Below are 25273 nucleotides of genomic sequence, written 5' to 3' on the forward strand. Positions count from 1 at the left end.
AACCTCTCACTTGAGTTGCTGCCAGCCATTTACTGTAAAGAACATTTAGTATTAACCATCTGAAAAAGGAGAAAATGCAGCAAGGGTTAAAAAAATAAGAGTGAAAGTGCCAGGAAAATAGTGCTTGAGAATGAGTACACCCCAGTATTTTAGTGTTAATGATGACTGGATTGAGGAGTCACGGAGGTTGGCTCACACTATGATTATTATTAGCACGCTTGGTAACCCATGCTGGCCATCATCTGTGTCCGTGCCATTTTAGTCTGCTCTTTGAGAGCCAGCTGCGCTGCACCGCGCTTGGCTTTTGAGACACCTCAAGCTTTACATCACCCAAACTCTCAAACAGCACAGCATGTGTCATTGGGCACAATGTAGACCGCTATAGGACGACGCTCAACCAGACAGTCCACAAGGGCAAAGACTTTCCAGCAGTAGGATGCGTGTGCTATAACTGTAACATTGTTAATAACAACTGTAGCATTATAATAAGATATACAATTATAACACTGCTATAAAAATGATGATGTACCTTACATTCTTAATGTCAACTATAACATTATTGGGAAGCGTTATTCTTTAGTCATTTACTCTCTAAAGAGCACATGTTTAATGCACCATCATTGCTGTTGTATTTGTTAATATTGTAATTAATTGTTGTAATTCAAATACTGTTTAAAGGAGACCTGCAAGAGCCCCTAAGAGGACCCCCCATCATAAAGGTGAAGCCACTACTCCTAATGCTGCTTCACAAGGAAGGAGTGTACCTCGGAGAGCCAGCCCGGCACATCCAAAGAGCCAGAGGGAGGTTTGTATTGTTTGTCCGAATGGAGGTCTTTGCCCATCAATGACTGTAATCTCGTGTGATGGAATACATGACAGTTTGTGAAGTGCAGTCAGACCCAGACAGCTCTCTGTGTGCTCCCTGTCCATGAAGTGTATCTCTGAGGAGTCCCATAACAGGTAGACGCAATCTCCTTGAAATCTTACTCCTGGTTCCACCTGATGTGTGTTTTGCCTGCTGCATATTATGTCTCTCCAAACAATGAGTGTAAGACACCGCTTGGCCAGCGCTTATTTCTTTTCACTCTATTGCTGTTATTTTGACTCCTCATCTTAGGAGGAGACAAAATCTGAGATTAGGCATGCGTGTCCAGGGGGACCTGGGTTCATGGGCCTCCAGACCAGTCTGGATGAGATCCTAGAAGATTGACTAGATGAGATAGCAGATTCAAAGCATCCTCTGCTGATGTGTCCTTTCCGAACTACGAGTACGAAGATTGACTAGATGAGATAGATTCAAAGCATCCTCTGCTGATGTGTCCCTTCCGAACTACGAGTACGAAGATTGACTAGATGAGATAGATTCAAAGCATCCTCTGCTGATGTATCCCTTCCGAACTACGAGTACGAAGATTGACTAGATGAGATACCAGATTCAAAGCATCCTCTGCTGATGTGTCCCTTCCGAACTCCGAGTACGAAGATTGACTAGATGAGATACCAGATTCAAAGCATCCTCTGCTGATGTATCCCTTCCGAACTACGAGTACGAAGATTGACTAGATGAGATAGCAGATTCAAAGCATCCTCTGCTGATGTGTCCCTTCCGAACTATGAGTACGAAGATTGACTAGATGAGATAGCAGATTCAAAGCATCCTCTGCTGATGTGTCCTTTCCGAACTACGAGTACGAAGATTGACTAGATGAGATAGATTCAAAGCATCCTCTGCTGATGTATCGCTTCCTAACTACGAGTACGAAGATTGACTAGATGAGATAGCAGATTCAAAGCATCCTCTGCTGATGTGTCCCTTCCGAACTACGAGTACGAAGATTGACTAGATGAGATAGCAGATTCAAAGCATCCTCTGCTGATGTGTCCCTTCCGAACTACGAGTACGAAGATTGACTAGATGAGATAGCAGATTCAAAGCATCCTCTGCTGATGTGTCCTTTCCGAACTACGAGTACGAAGATTGACTAGATGAGATAGATTCAAAGCATCCTCTGCTGATGTATCGCTTCCTAACTACGAGTACGAAGATTGACTAGATGAGATAGCAGATTCAAAGCATCCTCTGCTGATGTGTCCCTTCCGAACTACGAGTACGAAGATTGACTAGATGAGATAGCAGATTCAAAGCATCCTCTGCTGATGTGTCCCTTCCGAACTACGAGTACGAAGATTGACTAGATGAGATAGCAGATTCAAAGCATCCTCTGCTGATATGTCCCTCATGAACTACGAGTACGAAGATTGACTAGATGAGATAGCAGATTAAAAGCAACCTCTGCTGATGTGTCCCTTCCGAACTACGAGTACGAACATTGACTAGATGAGATAGCAGATTCAAAGCATCCTCTGCTGTGTCCCTTCCGAACTACGAGTACGAAGATTGACTAGATGAGATAGCAGATTCAAAGCATACTCTGCTGATGTGTCCCTTCCGAACTACGAGTACGAAGATTGACTAGCTGAGATAGCAGATTCAAAGCATCCTCTGCTGATGTGTCCCTTCCGAACTACGAGTACGAAGATTGACTAGATGAGATAGCAGATTAAAAGCAACCTCTGCTGATGTGTCCCTTCCGAACTACGAGTACGAACATTGACTAGATGAGATAGCAGATTCAAAGCATCCTCTGCTGTGTCCCTTCCGAACTACGAGTACGAAGATTGACTAGATGAGATAGCAGATTCAAAGCATACTCTGCTGATGTGTCCCTTCCGAACTACGAGTACGAAGATTGACTAGCTGAGATAGCAGATTCAAAGCATCCTCTGCTGATGTGTCCCTTCCGAACTACGAGTACGAAGATTGACTAGATGAGATAGCAGATTCAAAGCATCCTCTGCTGATGTGTCCCTTCCTAACCATGAGTCTGTGCTAAACGTAGGTAACATTTTAGAAAAGCGTACGACTGTCCAATCACCTTGCTTTTGTTCAAACAATTTGAGAAAAGAGAATACTGTAGCGTACAGTTGTTTCAAGTATCGACCCTGATGCGTAACATACTACAGATGCCTTTAACATTAGTGTATGGAATGCTCATGTATACATACTTATAGATCAACTTTAATTGTATTTGTTGCCTGTCTTAAGATCTCTTCGTTTATCATTGTATCCTAGTTGGAGAGAGTTATAAGAAATGGTGTATTCTGCCAGTAGCGCGTGTTACGTAAGTGCATCGTGTCATATTATATTTATGTTCTGTCTGGAGAATGTCAGGGTTGTCAGGTCCGAAAAAAATTTAAACAAAAATTGGCAAAGCCAATAGGTCTTGACAGTGCAAGAGCTATTGGCTTTGGCAATGTGTTTTACCCATGTGGTATGCCAGAGTGTCTGCTGCTCAGCATGGCTAAAAGTTAGTGGTGTGGATTTTCGTAGAGTTGAATGGCATAAAGTGTCGTAGAGTAGGGTGGCATAGAGTGTAGTAGAGTGGGGTGGCATAGAGTGTCGTGGAGTGAGGTGGCATAGAGCGTCTTAGAGTGGAGTGGCATAGTGTGTCGTAGAGAGGGGTGGCATGGTGTGTCGTAGAGAGGGGTGGCATAGAGTGTCGTAGAGTGGGGTGGCATAGAGTGTCGTAGAGTGGGGTGGCATAGAGTCATATAGTGGAGTATCATATTACGGATTGGAGTAAATTGGAGTATGTTCGAAGTGGAGTAGATTGGGGTGGAGTGGGGTGGATCGGATTAAAGTGGAGTGGATTGGATTAAAATAAAGTAGAGAGGACTGGATTAAAATTAAGTAGAGAGGACTGGATTAAAATAAAGTGGACTGGACTGGACTGGATTGGATTGAAATAAAGCGGATTGGACTGGATTAAAATAAAGTGGACTGGATTAAAATAAAGTGGACTGGACTGGACTGGATTAAAATAAAGTGGACTGGACTGGATTGGATTAAAGTGGAGTGGACTGGACTGTATTGGATTAGATTTGGAGTGGAGTGGCATGGATAGAAGGACCAAACAAATCCACAAGGATCTGTCCTTTCACAGTTGCTGTCAAGTACAAAGCTCTCAGACATCTGCCCCCAAAAGCAGATTCTAAAAAAAAAAAATGAATGCGAACTTGTGTAATGTAACTTGTGCTAATGTAAAGCGCTCCAACACCTTTGGGTTGAATCAGGGACAGAAAAGCAAACTAGACTGAAAAACTGTGACGTACACCTGAGTTTCTCAGTCTAGTTTGGGTTGGATATGTTCGGTGTAATAAAAGGAAATGTTGCCATTGTTTGTGCTGCCGCTGGCCGTGTTATCTTCCTCTTCTCTTTTCTTTTATGCTTGGAAGTTCTGCCTGGGGTTATTGGGTGCAACCATTTTGAAATGTTTGAGACTATATCTTGTTCAATCAATCAGTAGTTTATTTTGATTCATTAAATCATAAAAACCCTAATAAAAACAATACAATTTTTAAGAATTCAAAATTCTAATGTTAAATAAAAACAATAAATGTACCCATGATAAGTGAAACAATTCATTACGCATTCTTTAAAAAAGCAAAATCGGAGGCATATGTGACCCACCACCGACGCCACATGATGACACCTCTGATTCAGATTGATGTAGTAGATTTTGGGGCGGCAATGGGAAAGGTTGATGCCGGCTATGGACCACATTACCGATATGATGTTTCTGTCCGGGGTGCAAATTGGGATGTTGTATTGTCAAAAGATACGATCAAAATGTCTTGTTTTGTTCACAACAAAAACAATAAAAAAGTTTTAAAAAAAGCAAAATCGAATCCAATACATAGATAATTATCTTAATTAAAAAAAAATCGACATACTCCGACCCCACAAATCAAATTCCTCAGGCTTTTAGTTCAACTGCAAGAGATTTTGAGACCGTGAAGCAGATGAAAGTATTGGCTAATGGTAATAGATTGATAAATGCTAGTCTGAGTTGGTGTTTACCTCCCTTCGTCAGAGCTGGGTCCAAAAATGTTTTGAGACAGATCACAAGGGCAGAGGCGAGCTTGAGAAGCAAGATTGCATGTCTGAGGAAAGCTCAACTACCCTGCCTGTTTTAGAACATGTTAATAAGACACACTTATATGGACACCAAACTATGTGCCAGTAACGTTCAATATCGCACTTTTCAGTCAGTATGCAAGCCATAACAGGGAGATTACATAATTTAACACTTTGATGTTCTGTCACCACTATCTATCTGTACCTTGTAGCTGTTAACTCCATATTCTTCTGAGAGATGGCAGAGGGGACACCCATAGCACATACAGATCCAACTTATGAGAACTGAGGTCACGCTTTGCAGACATAGAGGACTCAGTCTGCCAAGGAGGCGCGTCCCAGAACCACTCTCAAAGGCACTCCGTGAAGTCAGAAAACTGTGAGCTGGGCCCGCCTGTATAAGGAGACATATATTTCCTGAAAATCTCTATCTCAAACCTCTCCAAACACATTAGTCAGCTGAAGGAGGGTTAACGAAAGTGCACAGCGCTCAAGCTCTCAAAAGTTGTGTCCGCTGTCTGTGGGGTACATTGGTGCCTTTAGGATAACCCACAGGGCACATCGTGCAGATCCGGATCAGAAAATGGCTTGATCGAACATACACAGGAGTCAACACAAACATTGATTATACCATCAGTACATACATGTGTCAAAAAAAGAAGCTTACATAGGTGATAAGAGTACAAATGGCCCTAAATGTATTGAGGTGGTGAGGAGTAGAGTGAGTCACAAAAATAAGCATCAACAATCCCAATGACCTTCATAAAGTGTAAAAGCTTCCTTGACTGATTGCCTGTACTTCTGTGGCACTCACTCCCTCACTGAGTCTTATGGGGCTGTTCTTGAAATAGCCTAAATGCCAAACACACTCCGCCTTTGACTGAAGACAGTTGGTGGTCTGGTCTGTCTTCAGTGAGTCGGAGTCTATTCCAGAAAACCAGGGCTTGGACCAAAAGCGAGCAGCCGCTCAGCTTTGCGCTCCATAACCATGGAATGTCTAGTAAACTTTGATTTTTGCTGCGATAGTCAGTGACTGACACATACGACTTGAGTTATGAACTGGAGCGAATGGAGTTATTTGTACGCCAGGCAGCCTATTTTAGAATTAATCCATGCTGCCATCGGAGTAGAGTAGAGTGGATTGGATTAAAGTGGAGTGGATTGGATTAACGTGGAGTGGATTAAAGCAGAATGGATTGGATTAAAGTGGAGTGCAGGGGGGACCGCAAAACGATCATCGGGGGTGACATGAACATAGTGATGGATGTGACGCAGGATAGGTCTGGGAACCGGTACTCACAGACTGGGGAGGTTTCCCAGGAGGGTAGGGACTGGCTTCCGTCCACGAGTATGGTGGATTTGTGGAGGGAGGCTCACCACACACGTCGCAATTTTCCTATTATGCACATGCACACAATACATAAGCCAGATTGGACCACTTCCTGGGCACGGTAGAGGTTAACCAGATGGTTGATGATGTGGACATGCGCCCAGTGGCATTGTACGATCATGATGCAGTGATGGTCTCCCTCCAAGTGCCAACACAACGGAAACCAAGGGGGGGGCGGTTGGCGGTTAAGGGAGATGATGCTACACAAGGAGGAGGTGCGATGACAACTTACTAGTTGCATTCAAGGGTACCACGCTGTTAACGATTCCCTTGACACTCTGATACCTTCCATATGGGGGGCCCTGAAGGCAGTAGTGAGAGGGGAACTAATCGCGATATCTGCGTCCGTGAATAAAGACCGTAAAGAAAAAAGGGCACAGGTGTTGGAGTTGGAGAGGGTGCATAGCCGGTCAGGAGCACCAAGAGTGTGGCCGCAACTGAAGACGGCACGGGCACAACTGGCGGGGCTCGATCTAGACAGGGCTGAGTATGCAGCACTGAGGCTCAGACACTCCTGCTATAACGTCGGGGACTGGACAGGACGTATGTTGGCAAATAAATTGCAGGCCCGGGACCAACAGACGAGGGTGCAGACCATAGGGATGGATATGGGGGAGAATCTAACAGACGACGAGGACATTGCGCGCACATTCCAGGACATCTACACTGACTTATATTCCAGGGAAGATAAATCGCAGAGCTTGATAACCTCCTATTTGCAGGGGATTCAGACGACAGCGATAACTAGAGACCAAGCAGAGGCGCTAGATGCCCTGATCCGGATCGAGGAAGTTATAGGGGCGATTGCCCACCAGAACCCTCTTAGGTCACCGGGGCCAGATGGCTTTTTGGGAGGATTTTATAAAACCATTTGCCCCCTGCTCGCTCCGATTCTGACTCGCCTGTTTAATTCCTTCGAGGGGCCGGGCTCCATCCCTACAGACATGTTGGCGGCATATATAGTGGTACTATCTAAGCCAGGGAAGGACAAGAAGAAGTGCAGCTCTTACCGCCCAGTGTCCCTACTCAACGTAGATCTCAAATTGCTCACAAGCATCCCAGCGGCAAGACAGGGACCGCTGATGCCCGGCATAATGGAACCAGACCAAGCAGGCTTTATTCAAAATTGCCTGGGGGGGACAATACGGAAAGGATCCTTCACCTTATAGATAAAGCCTACCACACGAATATGGACGCATTATTGTTGACGGTTGACGCCGAGAAAGTGTTCGACCGAGTAGACTGGGGATTCCTAGAGTAAACGCTGGTTCACATTGAGATAGGGGATCGGTTCCGAGCCTGGATAGCAGGCTGTTATGACTCTCCCACTGCTTCTAACAGGGTCAATGGGATTTTGTCCTGCCCATTCTCCATACATAGGGGTACCAGACAGGGATGTCCCCTATCGCCCCTTCTGTTCGCTCTTTACATAGAACCGTTTGGTACAGAGGGTACGGGACAACTCTGACATCGCGGGCATACCATTTGGCAGGGAGAGACATACCATAAGTCTATTCGCGGATGACATCTTGGCTTCCCTTGAGACCCCCGAGAGGTCGGTGCCGGCATTCTTGAAGGAACTGGAGAGGGTTGGGAGCGTGTCGGGATTTAAGATTAACGTGGGGAAATTGCAAATTCTAAGTCTAGCCGGGCCGCAGCAGGGTTCGGGGTTGGGGGGTGGGTGGTTCTTGGGGATTTCACGAGCTAAGTCAATCACTTACTTAGGGATCGAGCTGGCTCAGTCGATACAACTCATGGTCACCACGAATTATGATAGACCTTCAGTCCTGGAAGTGACATCAGCTGTCCCTCATGGGCTGGGTGGCAGCAGTGAATATGTCGACCCTACTGAAGACATTATACCTGTTTCAAACACTGCCGGCCAAACCATTGCGGGGGATACTGGGGGCCGTACAGAAGGAGATCTCTCAATTCGTATGAGTGGGGGCAAGACCACGCATGCGCAGGGAACTGGGCTATCTGCGGGCGGAGGAGGGGGGGCTGGAAATTCCCAACCTATATGAGTATTATAGAGCATCCCAACTTCGTTACTTGGTTGAGTGGAGCCGATCCGAATCGGAGAAGAGGTGGCTGTTCCAGGACAGAGCGCTGGCTCCGATCTCGCTATGGAAGGTCCCCTTCCTGAGCAAGGCTGACAGGCCGCAAGGCCTGAGGGGCTCTCCCATTACCAGAGCGACGATTAATGCCTGGGAGGGGGTGGCTATAGCGTAGAAGCTTACGTCCTTTCCCTCCCCGATGACACCTCTGCTAGACAACAGGTACTTCACTCCGGGAATGGACAGCATGGCCTTCCGAGAATGGCAAGACACAGCATGTAAAGCAGCAGGGCACATATTCGACATAAAGGGGTTTATTCCCTTCGCGCAGTTGAAGCAAGATGGCAGACTTCCAGAAACAGAGCGGCATCGCTACATGCAGGTGCGGCATTGACTTCTGCACCCTGACGTGCTCCCGAAAGTACACCGCCAGGTGACGAGGTATGAAAAATGGTTAAATGCTAGACCTCCGACAATAAATTGATCATGGAACTGTATGACATGCTTCGCAAGCTGGCCCCCTCAGAGCCTACCCCCAGTCAGAGACGGTGGACCAAGGCTGTGACAGGGAGCTCTCGGGGAAGGAATAGTGGGAAATATATTATAGAGCCAAACACACGGCGAGGAACACTGCTAGTAAAGAAACCGCGTATAAGATAGTGATATATTGGTATCTGACGCCAGTGAGACTGAACCAAGGCAACCCGGACCGCAGCCCGACACGCTGGTGAAGATGCGGGGGGAGGGTACCCTACTCCACTTACTATGGGACTGTCCGATTCTGGCTAGGTATTGGCCGGCAATCTTAGATGACATTGACAGGCAGTTTGATACGCAGATCCCGAGATTTCCAGCCTATGTAGATCTGGCCTTGCTAACCCTCTCACATTTCCTTTGAGGTCCTGCAAAGGGAAAGAGATGGGTTTAGCACTGGGGGCTGCGCTCCAGAACGTACTAACGTGGTGGCCACGCCAACGGAACACACGCACACAGGTTGGCTTCAAACTATGGTACATCTTTGGGATGGAACGTATTCAGGCATCTCTCACGGGTTCGGGTCTGGTTTTGGAGAAGTGTGGAAACCCCTTTTGTCCCTATTGGCCAGCGAATTCAATGAGATTTCTTGTCCTAAATATCTTCGCCTACATCGACTAACAGCAAGGAAGGAAGCTTCGGAAATAGGGTGACGGCACAGGGTCCAAAATCTGATCTTCAAGTGATGATACCAGGCGGAAAAGAGGGCAACTGCATACCAGTGGGGGGTGGGCTGTGGGAGGGGGGGGTTATTGTTTAAGTGTTTAAGGTTAAGGACGTCCGCTCCAGCCCTCCATCAGACACGCCGAGGTACACGTTGGCGAATGGAATGTCTTGTAAAAGTATTGCGAGGCATACTGGATATCAGGGACACATCACTTCAATGGGTTGGAGGGCTGGGTCATTTCTGATCAGTTCATGGTATACTGGAAAGGTGAGCTACAAATGTGTGTGCAAAGAAACTGCTAATAAAACAGGGTTGAACCTAAACCGATTTGTCTGCTGTTTTCTATTTGATTGACCAAAATCGATCGAGTGCTACAGCAGAAAATCCCATTGGTATCAAAGGTAATAAACTAAGTGGCCCTCTGCCTTCCTTTCAGACCTTATCTTCTGGTAAAAAGATGGAGACGACACCTCTACATTGACAGCCCGGCCTGCAGGGTCTCCCAGGCCTCTATTCTTGTGCTGCTTTTCCTTAACTCTTCTATGGAGCCACTCAGCCTAATAAAGAGCCCTACATTAATACACTGAGGACACAGAGCTGAACCTAAAAGCAGCTGTGATCCAGGACGTCAACACAATCGGTAGCGGTCTTTGCAGGCTTCAGTCCTGGATGCAGGAGAGCTTCCTCCTCCGTAACCCAGACACAACAGAGTTTAGAAGCTAGATCCATCCCTTCTGTCCCGTTTAAATCTGAATAGCTTTGATCCTTCGCCTGAGTCATGTTGCTGGAATTCAGGATTGACGAGCCCTTTCTTTCATCCCACACCTTGAGAAGCTTCTCAGACCGAAGTCCTCCAGCTTTGTATGGGAAAGAAAACAAGCCACCTTATCCCCCTGGATCCACTGAAGATTAGAGTTTGGGAAAGCCACCTTCACCCTGGAGCCAATCAGAGCAGTATTTCACTCGGCTGCTAGGTTGTTGTGCAAAGCAAGAAAATTCACTTCCATCACTACTATCCTTTATGACCTTCACTGGTCCCCTCTTCAAGGTCGTATTTCCTTCAGACTCTGCGTCCTCACTCATCAGGCGCTGCTTGACCACAGCCGATCTTACTTTACTGAACTCCTTCCATTTCAGGTGCATCCAGAGGCTTGAGAAGCAGGAATTCTGCTCCTTGAATGCGCCAATTTCAACACCACTGTACCCAGAAAGTGTTGTTAATACTGGAAAATACAATATCAATGCACGTCCTGATATATGTATCTATAATAATGAATCTGCATCACCGTTGTTGAATTCACTCGATATGATCTCTCCTTCAACCTTGAGACAGAAGTATGTAGTCAGGTAGACCCTGCGATCTAGGCCCAAATCAGCTGATGGACAGATGGCAGGTGGGGTGACACATAACCCTAAGACAAACGCATGAACAGAAAAACCCAGATGATCTCACAGATAGGCAGCGACACCACAATGGTCTTAGGAGATTGGCCCCAATAGAACATGATTGTCAGGAGGGGTGCGCGTTCCCAAAACACAATAAAGTCAGATGCTACACTAAGTCAGGAACGTTCAGCCAATCAGAACACCGCATGCACACCACATGCAGTGATCACGCGCTCCCCATGCTGGAAATCTGGACACGTACAGTCTGGCTCTAACTTGTGTCCACGCAAGGTCGAGACACACCTGTGTTTCTTATTGAGTGACCAGATTTATGACCCTGTGACTAGGCCCAGATTTCTGTCTCCAAAGGAATGTACAATTAACTTTGACGCTTCAATGTATAAAATGATGGCCAAAACCAATGTGCTTTGAGACTGTCTTCAGGCCTGACTCTGTTGCCTGCTCGCTCGGCCTCTGCGTTTAATTAAATCAACTGTTCCTGTTTAGCCAAACGCCTCTTGTCTCTTATTTTTTCAAGGTAAATTCACATTTGAGCAACAGCGTACTTCATAGGAGCAGCGGCTACGACATGGAAATTCCTCCCATTTAATCTAAGAAATACTGCGTGTTTCCTTGCCTTTAGGCGATAACTCAAAACACATCTATTTAAACAATTCCCAACTGTTGTCTAAGAATGTCATCCACAAGAACACTTTGTGCCACCATAAGCGCCTCTCCGCTACTCGTTTTTTGTTTATACATGAAACTAACATTCTCTTTCTGTTTGTATTGCTCTATCCTGTGTATCAGTTTCCCATTCTCCTATTTTGGTGTATCCCTTCTTTTTGTTGTTTTGTTCCACATAAAGTGCCCTCCTACCATTTTGTGAGCCAGACCCTGCTATATAAATGTCTAAATAAGTATGTTACGGTAGCTACTGGTCACGAGCAGCAGACGTACCAAACGTAGTCAGACTAACTACCTAACCCCATGCATACTGGGAATGTGTTTTATGTGACAAACTGGGAATCCTCTTGCAAATGGCTAATGCTGAAAAATGTGTTAATTTTTCCACTGTGAATGCTTGGATTGTGTAATGGTTATTTTTAAAAGTCTTTTTTTTTTTTTATACACGTCAAAATTTGTAAGTAATTATACCGTGTGCAGTTTAGGTTCTCCTGCTTGGTTGGTTTGCTGAACCACGAAATCGTGTTCTATCTTGCCACTAGTAAGTTGTAGGAAGTGTAGTTTACAGTTGGCTTCAGTCCAGACCGCTGCTTTAGGAGGACACTGCCGAGGATCTCCACTGTAGGTGCTGTCCTTGGTGAGGTTGAAGTGGGGGCTGTAAGAATGGAAGGAATGGGGGTGTCCTGGGCAGCTGCATTCAGTAACATTCTGTACAAGAGGCGTGGCTGTGGTGGAAGTTTAGGAACTGAAGCAATGTGAGGTGGTCTTCCTCTCTGCTGCATTCATTCACATTCCATGCAGTCTGCCTCATGGTAATTGCTATAGTACGAATAGTTATTAATTACACCAACTTGAGTTTTGCTTAGCGCTTGCTACGGCACATCTACAGCTTCAAAGTACACTTAATAAAAGGTGTTACTATTGCCCTATTTAATGATCCTCAATTTACCCACATTGAGAGATACGGAGTTGGCATTTGTGGCATTTCAACTTGTGACCCCCAGATGAATGAATGAGTGAATGATTGGATTTATATAACACAAGCTACTCAATGAGAGTTCCGGCGCTACGGCAATAAGAAAGGGACTGGGAGCCAAACTTATAGCTTAAACAAGTGGATTTTCAAGGCTTTCTGAAAGCTGGCTTCATCCTTGAGGAGTCTTAGTTGAAGCACTAGCTGGCACCACATTTTGGCAACCAGAACCACAAAGAAGGCATCTCCTCGTTGCTTTCTTCTAAAACTAGGTACAGTAATCATCCGCGTAGTCCTAGAATGCAGGGCCCTGGTCGGGCACTATTCAAGGGTCCTTTCATTAAGACATTTGGGACCTGTATGGTAGAAAGCACGATGCGCGATTGTTAAAGCCTTGAACGTCAATCTCTTCTGGACTGGCATCCAGTGCAGTTGCCCTAGAACGTGGGACACGGTGGAGCGTTTAGACAGTTTGAACGGCAGGCGGGTTGCTGTGTTCTGCACCATCTGCAGGCGGAACAGAGAGTTGGGGATACCCAGGTAGAGTACGTCAATACTCTCACCACTGTTATCCATGCTTCCCGTGGCAGGAAGTGCAGAAAGTTCTTCAGCATTCTTCAGATCCAAAGACAGGAATTCACCACTTTCAATACTGCTGAAAATCAAACAGTACACCTAGGTTCACAGCTACCTACGTCGGGGGAGGGGTGGAACACCACTGCTTAGCCAGGTGCTTGTCCACCACAGATGAGGGTCAGTACAGTACAGTAATGAGCACTGGGTGTTTACCTCACCAAGCCACCCTTCTGCCTGGGTTCAGAACATTCCTTATAGGTTTTTTTAGAAAATTGCTGCATTTGCATTTTCTTGATAAATGCAAAGTGTTAATAGTGGTTTTGAAAATTTGATAATAGGTTTTTCTTCCTCAGACAAAAGCTATTCCTGACAGGAGGGTGTAAGATAAAAGGAGGAGTAAGGTAGTGAGGCCAAGGCAGGTGGGTTTAAGGTCCATGCATTGACATTAGTTCCGTTGGTAGCTCAGTCTGACATATCTTAGAGTGGGATCATTTCTGTGGACCAGCTCTCTCCAATCTTTGGGTGGATCACGGTTATAAAAATGCAAAAGAGCGTTATTTTCAAAAACAGAAAAATAGACCCATAGCAGTCACAAATGTTGGGGTTTGGATAATTGTTTCAAATATTTATTTTCCTTTTGTAGGAAACAAAAAAAAAGAGTCCAGTGAAAATCAAGCCAGTGGGCATCGGTGCGCAGCAGAAGTCCTCTCCTGAACCCATGTTGAGCTCAGACAGAAACTGCAACAGCAGCACTGACGTCTCTATAGCAACTTTGAGCAAAGTGGATATTGATATGGCCTCTGATGGCAGGAGGGGCTCGAAGAGTGATCATCTGATACAGGACGAGAGCCAGAGACACGGTGACCGCAGGGGCTTTAAGAATGATCATCTGATACAGGACGAGAGCCAGAGACACGGTGAGCGCAGGGGCTTCAAGAATGATCATCTGATACAGGATGAGAGCCAGAGACATGGTGAGCGCAGGGGCTCCAAGAGTGATTATCTGATACAGGGCGAGAGCCAGAGACACAGTGACCGCAGGGACTCCAAGAGTGATCATTTGATACAGGAGAAGAGACAGAGACACTCGAGTATCTCAGATGAGCCGGAACCTAGGAAGAAGGCCAGTGGCCCGCAGCTGAAGCCGAACCGGCCAAAGGCACAAACCAACCAAGACACAAGAGCAGAGTCCAGGGCATCCAGACAGACTCCATCTCGAGATATGGCAGAGAGTGCTGACACACTGAAACTTTTACAGCTAGTTTCAAGCAGTGAGAAGCTGCCTGTGCAGGTAAGCCATCTGCTATGAGCATATCCTCTCAGCTGCTGTGGTTAACTGTATGTAATCTTATGTCAAACCGGTGGCACTGAAGGGAAGAGCAATGACAACTGGCTGAAAGGTTCGAGGGCTAAAATCCCTCTGGAAACACAATTGAATTCAACAGCTAATAAATGTAATAGAAAGGTAGATTGTTGTGACAAAAAGCACAGTTCGTGGCGACCTTAGTTGCCACAAAAGGAGTCCTTGCAGCTGTTGTGTAGTGATACATAAGCTGTACATTACATGCATTGCAGACATCTCAGCCTCTCTTGATGCTCGCCGCCATGGCTACCGTGCATCGGTATTTGGGGTGTTTGGAATTTTATTGTGCCTTGCTCTTGGTGGTGTCAAGGAGGGCAGGTGTTTATCTTTGCTGTGCTGTAAACTTAAGATGTGATTTGCACGTATGTTTGGATATGTAGTACGAACCTCTAAACCGGCCTGTATGCTTCTTCAATAGATCTCTAAAGATTCTGCATTTCCCAATCAAAACTTGTCAAAAAAGCATTCTATTTCATATTATCACACTATTTTTATAGATGCCAATCCACTAAAGTTTTATAAACAAAAAATGTTTTTTATTTATTTTTTTCTTTTTTGTGTTTAAGATTTACACATAATTTAAAGCAAGAAATAACATTTGTCAGGTTTTACACTTATGATTTGAGATACAGACATTGTTACAAATTGGATATAAGTGAAAAAAGACATCCTAGACATCTACGATATAAAAAAGCATTTGCTATTCATTCATACTTGCATTCAAACAAAAAGAAATAAAGAGGATAGTTTAAAGATAAAAGGGAAGCTAAAACTTTAAATTGGTCAGATTTCTCCAGTTGACAAGAGTGAAAGGATGTTAACTTTCAATGTCTCTGATGTTAGCAATCTCGCGGTCAACGCGCGTTTCAGTGGGAAACCACCTTCTTCAGGACCACCTGCCAAGTATTGACGAATGAGATAGATATAAAATATGTCTGGGTGTCTATAAGTTCATCAGGTAATATGTATGTCTCCAGCCACGAAAATCATCTGTGTCATGCAAACAACTGATAGATTTTTCTTGGTAGGTCGGAATGTGAGCGTATGTTCACACTCAGAGATTTATATGGACAGCTTCCGATATGGATATGGATATGAACACTGTGTGTGGATGGTGCCAGTTCTAACAGCATGTCTTTTGTATGTACCTCGTATGTTGTGTTAGTTTATGTGCTGCTACTTGTACAGCACAACCCTAGCTTGGAGCAGCAGAGCTCTGAAAACCAAGCAAGCCCAGGGTTATGTTCGGAGATCATTTATTATGAAGGAACGAAAGATATAGGTTCCTAAAGTGTAGGGGGTAAGTGTGCGTTCAGGAGATACATAGCGACAAGAAGGTTCCTAAAGTGTAGGGGGTCAGTGTGCGTTCAAGAGATACATAGCGACAAGAAGGTTCCTAAAGTGTGGGGGTCAGTGTGCGTTCAAGAGATACATAGAGACAAGAAGGTTCCTAAAGTGTAGGGGGTCAGTGTGCGTTCAAGAGATACATAGCGTCAAGAAGGTTCCTAAAGTGTAGGGGGACAGTGTGCGTTCAAGAGATACATAGCGACAAGAAGGTTCCTAAAGTGTAGGGGGTCAGTGTGCGTTCAAGAGATACATAGCGACAAGAAGGTTCCTAAACTGTAGGGGGACAGTGTGCGTTCAAGAGATACATAGAGACAAGAAGGTTCCTAAAGTGTAGGGGGTCAGTGTGCGTTCAAGAGATACATAGCGACAAGAAGGTTCCTAAAGTGTAGGGGGACAGTGTGCGTTCAAGAGATACATAGAGACAAGAAGGTTCCTAAAGTGTAGGGGGTCAGTGTGCGTTCAAGAGATACATAGCGACAAGAAGGTTCCTAAAGTGTAGGGGGTCAGTGTGCGTTCAAGAGATACATAGCGACAAGAAGGTTCCTAAAGTGTGGGGGTCAGTGTGCGTTCAAGAGATACATAGCGACAAGAAGGTTCCTAAAGTGTAGGGGGTCCGTGTGCGTTCAAGAGATACATAGAGACAAGAAGGTTCCTAAAGTGTAGGTGGTCAGTGTGCGTTCAAGAGATACATAGAGACAAGAAGGTTCCTAAAGTGTAGGGGGTCAGTGTGCGTTCAAGAGATACATAGCGACAAGAAGGTTCCTAAAGTGTAGGGGGCCAGTGTGCGTTCAAGAGATACATAGCGACAAGAAGGTTCCTAAAGTGTAGGGGTCAGTGTGCGTTCAAGAGATACATAGCGACAAGTAGGTTCCTAAAGTGTGGGGGTCAGTGTGCGTTCAAGAGATACATAGAGACAAGAAGGTTCCTAAAGTGTAGGGGGTCTGTGTGCGTTCAAGAGATACATAGCGACAAGAAGGTTCCTAAAGTGTAGGGGGTCAGTGTGCGTTCAAGAGATACATAGAGACAAGAAGGTTCCTAAAGTGTGGGGGTCAGTGTGCGTTCAAGAGATACATAGCGACAAGAAGGTTCCTAAAGTGTAGGGGGACAGTGTGCGTTCAAGAGATACATAGCGACAAGAAGGGTCCTAAAGTGTGTGGGTCAGTGTGCGTTCAAGAGATACATAGCGACAAGAAGGTTCCTAAAGTGTAGGGGGTCAGTGTGCGTTCAAGAGATACATAGCAACAAGAAGGTTCCTAAAGTGTGGGGGTCAGTGTGCGTTCAAGAGATACATGGCGACAAGAAGGTTCCTAAAGTGTGGGGGTCAGTGTGCGTTCAAGAGATACATAGCAACAAGAAGGTTCCTAAAGTGTGGGGGTCAGTGTGCGTTCAAGAGATACATAGCGACAAGAAGGTTCCTAAAGTGTAGGGGGTCAGTGTGCGTTCAAGAGATACATAGCGACAAGAAGGTTCCTAAAGTGTAGGGGGTCAGTGTGCGTTCAAGAGATACATAGAGACAAGAAGGTTCCTAAAGTGTAGGGGGTCAGTGTGCGTTCAAGAGATACATAGCGACAAGAAGGTTCCTAAAGTGTAGGGGGTCAGTGTGCGTTCAAGAGATACATAGAGACAAGAAGGTTCCTAAAGTGTAGGGGGTCAGTGTGCGTTCAAAAGATACATAGCGACAAGAAGGTTCCTAAAGTGTGGGGGTCAGTGTGCGTTCAAGAGATACATAGCGACAAGAAGGTTCCTAAAGTGTGGGGGGTCAGTGTGCGTTCAAGAGATACATAGCGACAAGAAGGTTCCTAAAGTGTGGGGGTCAGTGTGCGTTCAAGAGATACATAGAGACAAGAAGGTTCCTAAAGTGTAGGGGGTCAGTGTGCGTTCAAGAGATACATAGCGTCAAGAAGGTTCCTAAAGTGTAGGGGGACAGTGTGCGTTCAAGAGATACATAGCGACAAGAAGGTTCCTAAAGTGTAGGGGGTCAGTGTGCGTTCAAGAGATACATAGCGACAAGAAGGTTCCTAAACTGTAGGGGGACAGTGTGCGTTCAAGAGATACATAGAGACAAGAAGGTTCCTAAAGTGTAGGGGGTCAGTGTGCGTTCAAGAGATACATAGCGACAAGAAGGTTCCTAAAGTGTAGGGGGACAGTGTGCGTTCAAGAGATACATAGAGACAAGAAGGTTCCTAAAGTGTAGGGGGTCAGTGTGCGTTCAAGAGATACATAGCGACAAGAAGGTTCCTAAAGTGTAGGGGGTCAGTGTGCGTTCAAGAGATACATAGCGACAAGAAGGTTCCTAAAGTGTGGGGGTCAGTGTGCATTCAAGAGATACATAGCGACAAGAAGGTTCCTAAAGTGTAGAGGGTCCGTGTGCGTTCAAGAGATACATAGCGACAAGAAGGTTCCTAAAGTGTAGGGGGTCAGTGTGCGTTCAAGAGATACATAGCGACAAGAAGGTTCCTAAAGTGTAGGGGGTCAGTGTGCGTTCAAGAGATACATAGAGACAAGAAGGTTCCTAAAGTGTAGGGGGTCAGTGTGCGTTCAAGAGATACATAGCGACAAGAAGGTTTCTAAAGTGTGGGGGTCAGTGTGCGTTCAAGAGATACATAGCGACAAGAAGGTTCCTAAAGTGTGGGGGTCAGTGTGCGTTCAAGAGATACATAGAGACAAGAAGGTTCCTAAAGTGTAGGGGGTCAGTGTGCGTTCAAGAGATACATAGCGACAAGAAGGTTCCTAAAGTGTAGGGGTCAGTGTGCGTTCAAGAGATACATAGCGACAAGAAGGTTCCTAAAGTGTGGGGGTCAGTGTGCGTTCAAGAGATACATAGCGACAAGAAGGTTCCTAAAGTGTGGGGGTCAGTGTGCGTTCAAGAGATACATAGCGACAAGAAGGTTCCTAAAGTGTGGGGGTCAGTGTGCGTTCAAGAGATACATAGCGACAAGAAGGTTCCTAAAGTGTAGGGGGACAGTGTGCGTTCAAGAGATACATAGCGACAAGAAGGTTCCTAAAGTGTAGGGGGACAGTGTGCGTTCAAGAGATACATAGCGACAAGAAGGTTCCTAAAGTGTGGGGGTCAGTGTGCGTTCAAGAGATACATAGAGACAAGAAGGTTCCTAAAGTGTAGGGGGTCAGTGTGCGTTCAAGAGATACATAGCGACAAGAAGGTTCCTAAAGTGTAGGGGGTCAGTGTGCGTTCAAGAGATACATAGCGACAAGAAGGTTCCTAAAGTGTAGGGGTCAGTGTGTGTTCAAGAGATTCATAGAGACAAGAAGGTTCCTAAAGTGTAGGGGGTCAGTGTGCGTTCAAGAGATACATAGCGACAAGAAGGTTCCTAAAGTGTAGGGGGTCAGTGTGCGTTCAAGAGATACATAGCGACAAGAAGGTTCCTAAAGTGTGGGGGTCAGTGTGCGTTCAAGAGATACATAGCGACAAGAAGGTTCCTAAAGTGTAGGGGGTCAGTGTGCGTTCAAGAGATACATAGAGACAAGAAGGTTCCTAAAGTGTGGGGGTCAGTGTGCGTTCAAGAGATACATAGAGACAAGAAGGTTCCTAAAGTGTGGGGGTCAGTGTGCATTCAAGAGATACATAGCGACAAGAAGGTTCCTAAAGTGTAGGGGGTCAGTGTGCGTTCAAGAGATACATAGCGACAAGAAGGTTCCTAAAGTGTAGGGGGTCAGTGTGCGTTCAAGAGATACATAGCGACAAGAAGGTTCCTAAAGTGTAGGGGGACAGTGTGCGTTCAAGAGATACATAGAGACAAGAAGGTTCCTAAAGTGAAGGGGGTCAGTGTGCGTTCAAGAGATACATAGCGACAAGAAGGTTCCTAAAGTGTGGGGGTCAGTGTGCGTTCAAGAGATGCATAGAGACAAGAAGGTTCCTAAAGTGTAGGGGGTCAGTGTGCGTTCAAGAGATACATAGCGACAAGAAGGTTCCTTCTGTGTACGGGAGGTCTCAATGGTTTTTTAAGAGATGCCATAACAAGTAGGTTCCTGAAATGTAGGTTGTCCTTGCGCGTTCAATAGATGTAGTAACAAGTAGATTCCTGATGCGTTCTTTATTTGATACCACTTTTGAGCACCTCCTTTATTTCAATAGGTCAATTGTCACTTGTGATGCTTTTTCGTTGAGACAATCATTCACATTTTGTTTTAGTCTCTAAGCACATTTATTATTCCAACATTATCATCCAATGGTTAATTCAAGGTGCTCTATAATTCAGCAATACATGCGATGCGTTATTCGGAATGCCAACACGTCTTTCACATAACGCCTCATCAGGACATTACAGTTAAAGCCACTCTATTCTCTTTCTTAAATTCCTTATTTCGTGCTCACCATCTTCAATTCTAATGATTAAAACAAAATGAAACAAGCATAGGCAAAGGCAATAGACCACTCCTATAAGACCTTTTGGTTTTGCTAATGTTTCTAACCAAGCTGTCCAGCACTGGAGCTGCTGTGAACCATGGTGCAAAAAAAAAAAACTGATGACGTGACCCTCGCACTATTTGTAGGCTCATACATGCATTCAACACACATGTGCTTACAAAGGACATAACTGTTTTTTATATTTACCAAGCTGAGATGGGTCGGTAAGTAAAAAAAACAAAGTAGTGTGAAAGCACTGTTATCAAACGGAGCTCGAATGCTCTTTAAAAGAATCAAAAAATGGATGAGAGGGTTGCAGGAGCAGGCTAAGGTTAAGGAACACAGGTAGCGAGAAGCAGCTAGAGGAAGAGAACATGGGTGAAGTAGAGCTACGTGGAGTGTGGGGGCAGAAGTATACTGCGTGAGAGGGCAACATGGTGTGCAGTGGGGGCAGAATCACACAGGCAAGAGAGCAACACAAGTGCGGGTGAGGGAAGAGAGAAGCACATGGGCAGAGAGTGCGAGGGGGTAAAAGCACATGAGAGAGATAGATAGAAAACAGATGCGTTCTCATGGAGTGCTAAAACAAAAAGACAAAAGGTAGGTGCCTAAAATCAGGCAGAGGAAGCACAGAAGCCAGCCAATTGAAAAGATGGGTAACAAGGATATGCTTCATGGGAGGGACTTGCACTCGATTGACAAATAAACATCTAATAAGCAGGCACATGAAAGTGAAAGTAAAGCCAACCAATGGTGAGTGATGGGCGGACTCCACGCACGTAGATGTTCTCGGTAAACTCACAATATGTCTTTTGCAGCCAGACAACATGTGCTGTCTGGTATGCTTTACCTAAAAATATAACCATTTCAGATATACAACAAAACGCAAAAAGCTATGAAACGGCGCTTGTCTTAGTACTTTCTCTACTGCTTGTCAATGTGTGCATCGCCACTCTGCCCTGTCGTCCCGCCCATAACAAAGAGACAAGGATAGCATTTAGCTGCTTAAAATTTCGAGGGGGAATCCGGCAAAGTGAATTCTAGAGCGCATAGAGCAATGTGTCAGCATCACCATTTTAGCCACTGGAAGCCTGCCCATTAATGAGAGTGCCAATTTGTTCCAGAAGGCCACAGAGCGTCGCAGAGCGTCTATGACCTTGTCTCAGTTTAGGGCTATTAAGTGTGCATTGTCAAGTCTATCTGGATACCAAAGTACTGGAAGTTCGCCCGCTCCCACCTAACTCCCAAGTCTGGGAGACTTTCCAGGGGCAGTGTAGCCATGCAAGCCAGAGGATAAATCTGAGATTTGCTGTGGTTGAGCCGCAGCCCAGAAACCTCCCCAAACTGCTCCAAGTGCTGCAGGAGCCTTGTCAGGACCTCCCGGGGAGAGGCCACATAGAAGAGGGCGAGTTATGCAACAATGGGGCACCCCAAAAGGCCACTGAACCCGGGTAAATAGTGGTACATTAAGGTAATGTCGCAGTGGAGAACAATCGAAACACATAAAACAGGGCAAGAGTTAATCTGTTGTATCTAATCGAAGTCCAGCACCTCCATAAAGTCTTTCCACCAATGGGTGTGATTTCATTTCATCACAACATTGAAATGAATCAAAGTATAAAGTACAAAATAATTCATAATTGGATATTTTTGAGAAAACAGGTGCACAATGGGTGAAGTGATAAGTGCATGGGAGGGATTGTGAGAGAGGACAGTAGTGCGCATATATACATCAAGAAATACATAAATAACAAACATAATTGCAGATATACATTCTCTGTCACATATATCTGACAATAAAGTAAAGAAGTGTCGACGTTTCGACCCCTAAACGAAACAGCAAACTTTGTGCATTGGGGACGGGGTCTTCATCAGGACCGAGGTGAAGGTAGGGAAGTGGTCACCTATGGACAATAGGATGAAGTTAGTCGGGTGGTGGGTCAGAGTAGACAGTATCAATAGATCATGTCAATTAGGGATGAATTACAGTAAAAACTGCGAGATTTCTTCTGGCTGTGAATAGGAAAGCTGGGCTGTGTAGGCTCCTACGAAGAAGAGAGGAGACAAAGGCACAAGAATCTATATTCCAACGGCAACTATGGAGTACCACTTGAGGGCATAAGATTTGTAGAAAGACTTGAAAGAGAACTTACTCAGACTTCTTCATGGATGTTCGTTGTAAGCGAAATGAAAGGCCCAGGTTGAACAGTAAGCTGTGGCTGAAGAAAATGATACACTGTGTCACGATATATACAACAACCTCATGTCAGAGGTCATGGCACTGCTTGATTAAAAACACGAGCCAAAGGGACAGGTGCAAGGCGTGCTAGATGTAAAAAAGCTAACATCTTAGTGAGGTTTAGGGTACTGCGCATGTTACGCGTTGCGTCATAGCCAAAAAAACTGCGATGTCTGGGCTTGATAACAGCCTAACATTCAAAATGAAAAAGGGGGGGGGGGTGCCTCCCAATAGAAGTCAGAAAACGGGGCTTATTTACGAATTCAGTAGTTAGAAAATACCCTGCCAACTAGCCGATTAACACAGGGGGACAGGCATATGGAAACATTTTATTTAACATCTGAGCCTGACGCGCTTTAAAGAGAGGGCTACTCTTGCTAATAAGCAGACAAAAACTGAGTGCAGAGCTAAATACAATCATCCTAAGAACAGCGTTCTTGCTGGGGCAGGGGAGAAGTGTGCTATCTGAGCCAGGCGTGCTTGGAAAGAAAACGGGATACTCTCGCTAGAACAAGCATTTGCAATGCAATAGGTCTCGCATTTACGCAAGTTTGAGCTATTGGCATTGTAAATGACAATGCCTTTTTATGTTTTGGTTTTTAAAACATAAATAAAAGGCATTGTCATTTACAATGCCAATAGCTTAAACTCGCGTAAATGTGAGACCTGTTGCATTGCAAATGCTTGTTTAAATGGGTGACTATGTCAGGATAGAAAAAAAGAGAGTTACACATTCTCCCACCCTTGCAGAATTGTTAAACGCAATAACAAAGGGTTCTTCATCCAAGATGGAAAGTGCTGGAATAGTAAAAGATTTCCAAATATGTACAAGCTTGTGAGAATGAGTATGAATGTGATGGGGAAGTTTCTATGAACGTGAGACGCATTGGGGAAAGATGAGCCGACCACCAACGTGGCCCGAACTTGGAAATCGGGAGTTTACCGAGAACATTTCCAGTAAGCATTGTGATACATTCTATGTTGAGAATGATTTTGAGTGTAATGGTTGCCTTGCCACAAGACAGAAAATATTTGCAAGTACTAAAACACTATATTCGAGAATGACCCAAGAATCGTTTTGTTTGATGTCCTATCCAGTAGAGAGATGTGCTGTACACTATCCATGCACGCCAAATAGTCCGGATTCAGGTTGGAGACTCCTGATATTTGGAGGCCAAATTGGCTTTATTTTAGCTTTCTCCCGTCTGAAATTTCCTCTGCTTCAATTCATTCTCCTGATTTGTTTTTCAAAATCTCCCACTTATCTGTTCTAAAATGTTGGCATGTATTACTACCCCTCTCTCTATTCCTACCAACCCCGCCAATTGTTGTGCCCACAGAATAGAACCTCACAACTGTTCTAATTGCCTGCTTGTTGTTTCCCAGTCCAATTACAAGATAAAGCTTCGTGTGTATAGGTGCTCGTCTATTTATATACACTAATAAATCTTAAATAGTTATTAGGCCTCGTAGCCTTTAATGTATCACTACGTTAAACCAGGCCCTCATTAATGTTACTAATGAAAACATCTTTGCTTTTTATTATACGCCATTAAGTATGATTTGGAGTGAATGGAGGTCATCCCCCTTTGCCGCTTGCCTGCGCATCATGCTCGTCCCCCCCCACACACACACTCGCTCACCTGAGTCTCAGTAATGACGCAACTTCCGTAACTCCAGCTGGGCCGCATTGAGGAGCAGTGACGCAACGCTACGCTGGGCTTTGGCTCTCCGGTAGAGTATGTGGGATGGCTGTCTGTCGGTGGCGCGGTGTTGGCTCTGACCCGAGCGGGTACCGCACAGTGGAGTCCTAGGTCTTGTCGGGCGGTTGTGGCTGTGGGTTTAGGGTCCGCTGGCCGTGCCTGCTTCAGCGTACAACGTTCCCGTTGTTCCTGGCGCAGCCGTGCACCCGGCCCTGCACTTCAACTAAGGGAGGGGGGGGGGAGTGTCCAGGGAGGAAGCACTACAGACCGTGCACGGAGGAGCTCCCTCAGAACCCCCAGCACATGGGATACTGTTACACACGCTAGCTAGAATACTAGTTAGCTAGCACTGGAGCAATAACTGCTGATCTGTCTGTGCACGTCAGTGATTTGGAGTCAGAAGAAATTGACTGCATTGGGACTGTAAGTAAGCCGGTACCACTCTTACTAACCTGTATATTTCAAGAGAAAAAAGGAGGAGAGCTCGGAAAAATCGTGCTGCTTGAATGAGCTGACTACGATAAAAACATTAGCCTTCGGTTAAACGTGAACCTTGATCCAGACAAACCATCTCTCTTCATCTCTTTTTTACTGACCGGATAACTCAAGGGGTAGTAGCAGCGGTGCGCATAAATTACAGCGTAAGACCAGGGAGGAGATACGGTTATAATCTCTTATTATGCATTACGTTGCCTCCTCTGTGCCTTTTAGGCGTCACAAACTGCAGATCTTACTAATATCTTACTAATGTCTAAACGTAGGGGCAAAAGCAACCAATGCGTAAAACAACCTTTCTATTACTGCTGAACTTATTTAACCACCTTGGTGGCTAGAAGCTATCCTAGAAGATCTTTAAAACAAGGCGGCGGTGGCGAGGTGTGTGCGCGCGCGTTAGGCAGCCGGGGATGCGGTGAGGGGGGTCGGCAGCGGCGGAGTGTGTGCGCGCGCGTGTGTCTGTGTGTGTGCGTCTGCGCGTCTCAGAAGCGCGTCCACAGACCCCGATGGCT

At 45.4% G+C, this 25273-nt stretch overlaps 1 protein-coding gene across 3 annotated transcripts in view; it reads left to right on the top strand.

Moving 5' to 3' along the window:
- Positions 1-25273, top strand: part of NEK4 (NIMA related kinase 4) — a 532367-nt gene that overhangs the window by 162614 nt on the left and 344480 nt on the right. For all 3 annotated transcript variants that reach the window (XM_085624188.1, XM_085624190.1, XM_085624189.1), the window contains exons 6-7: positions 679-805; positions 13892-14539. In XM_085624188.1, the coding sequence (XP_085480314.1) occupies positions 679-805; positions 13892-14539 (775 nt within the window). The remainder of the gene's footprint in view (positions 1-678; positions 806-13891; positions 14540-25273) is intronic.

This window comes from Triturus cristatus, chromosome 9 (genome assembly GCF_964204655.1).
Source record: "Triturus cristatus chromosome 9, aTriCri1.1, whole genome shotgun sequence".
NCBI lineage: Eukaryota > Metazoa > Chordata > Amphibia > Caudata > Salamandridae > Triturus > Triturus cristatus.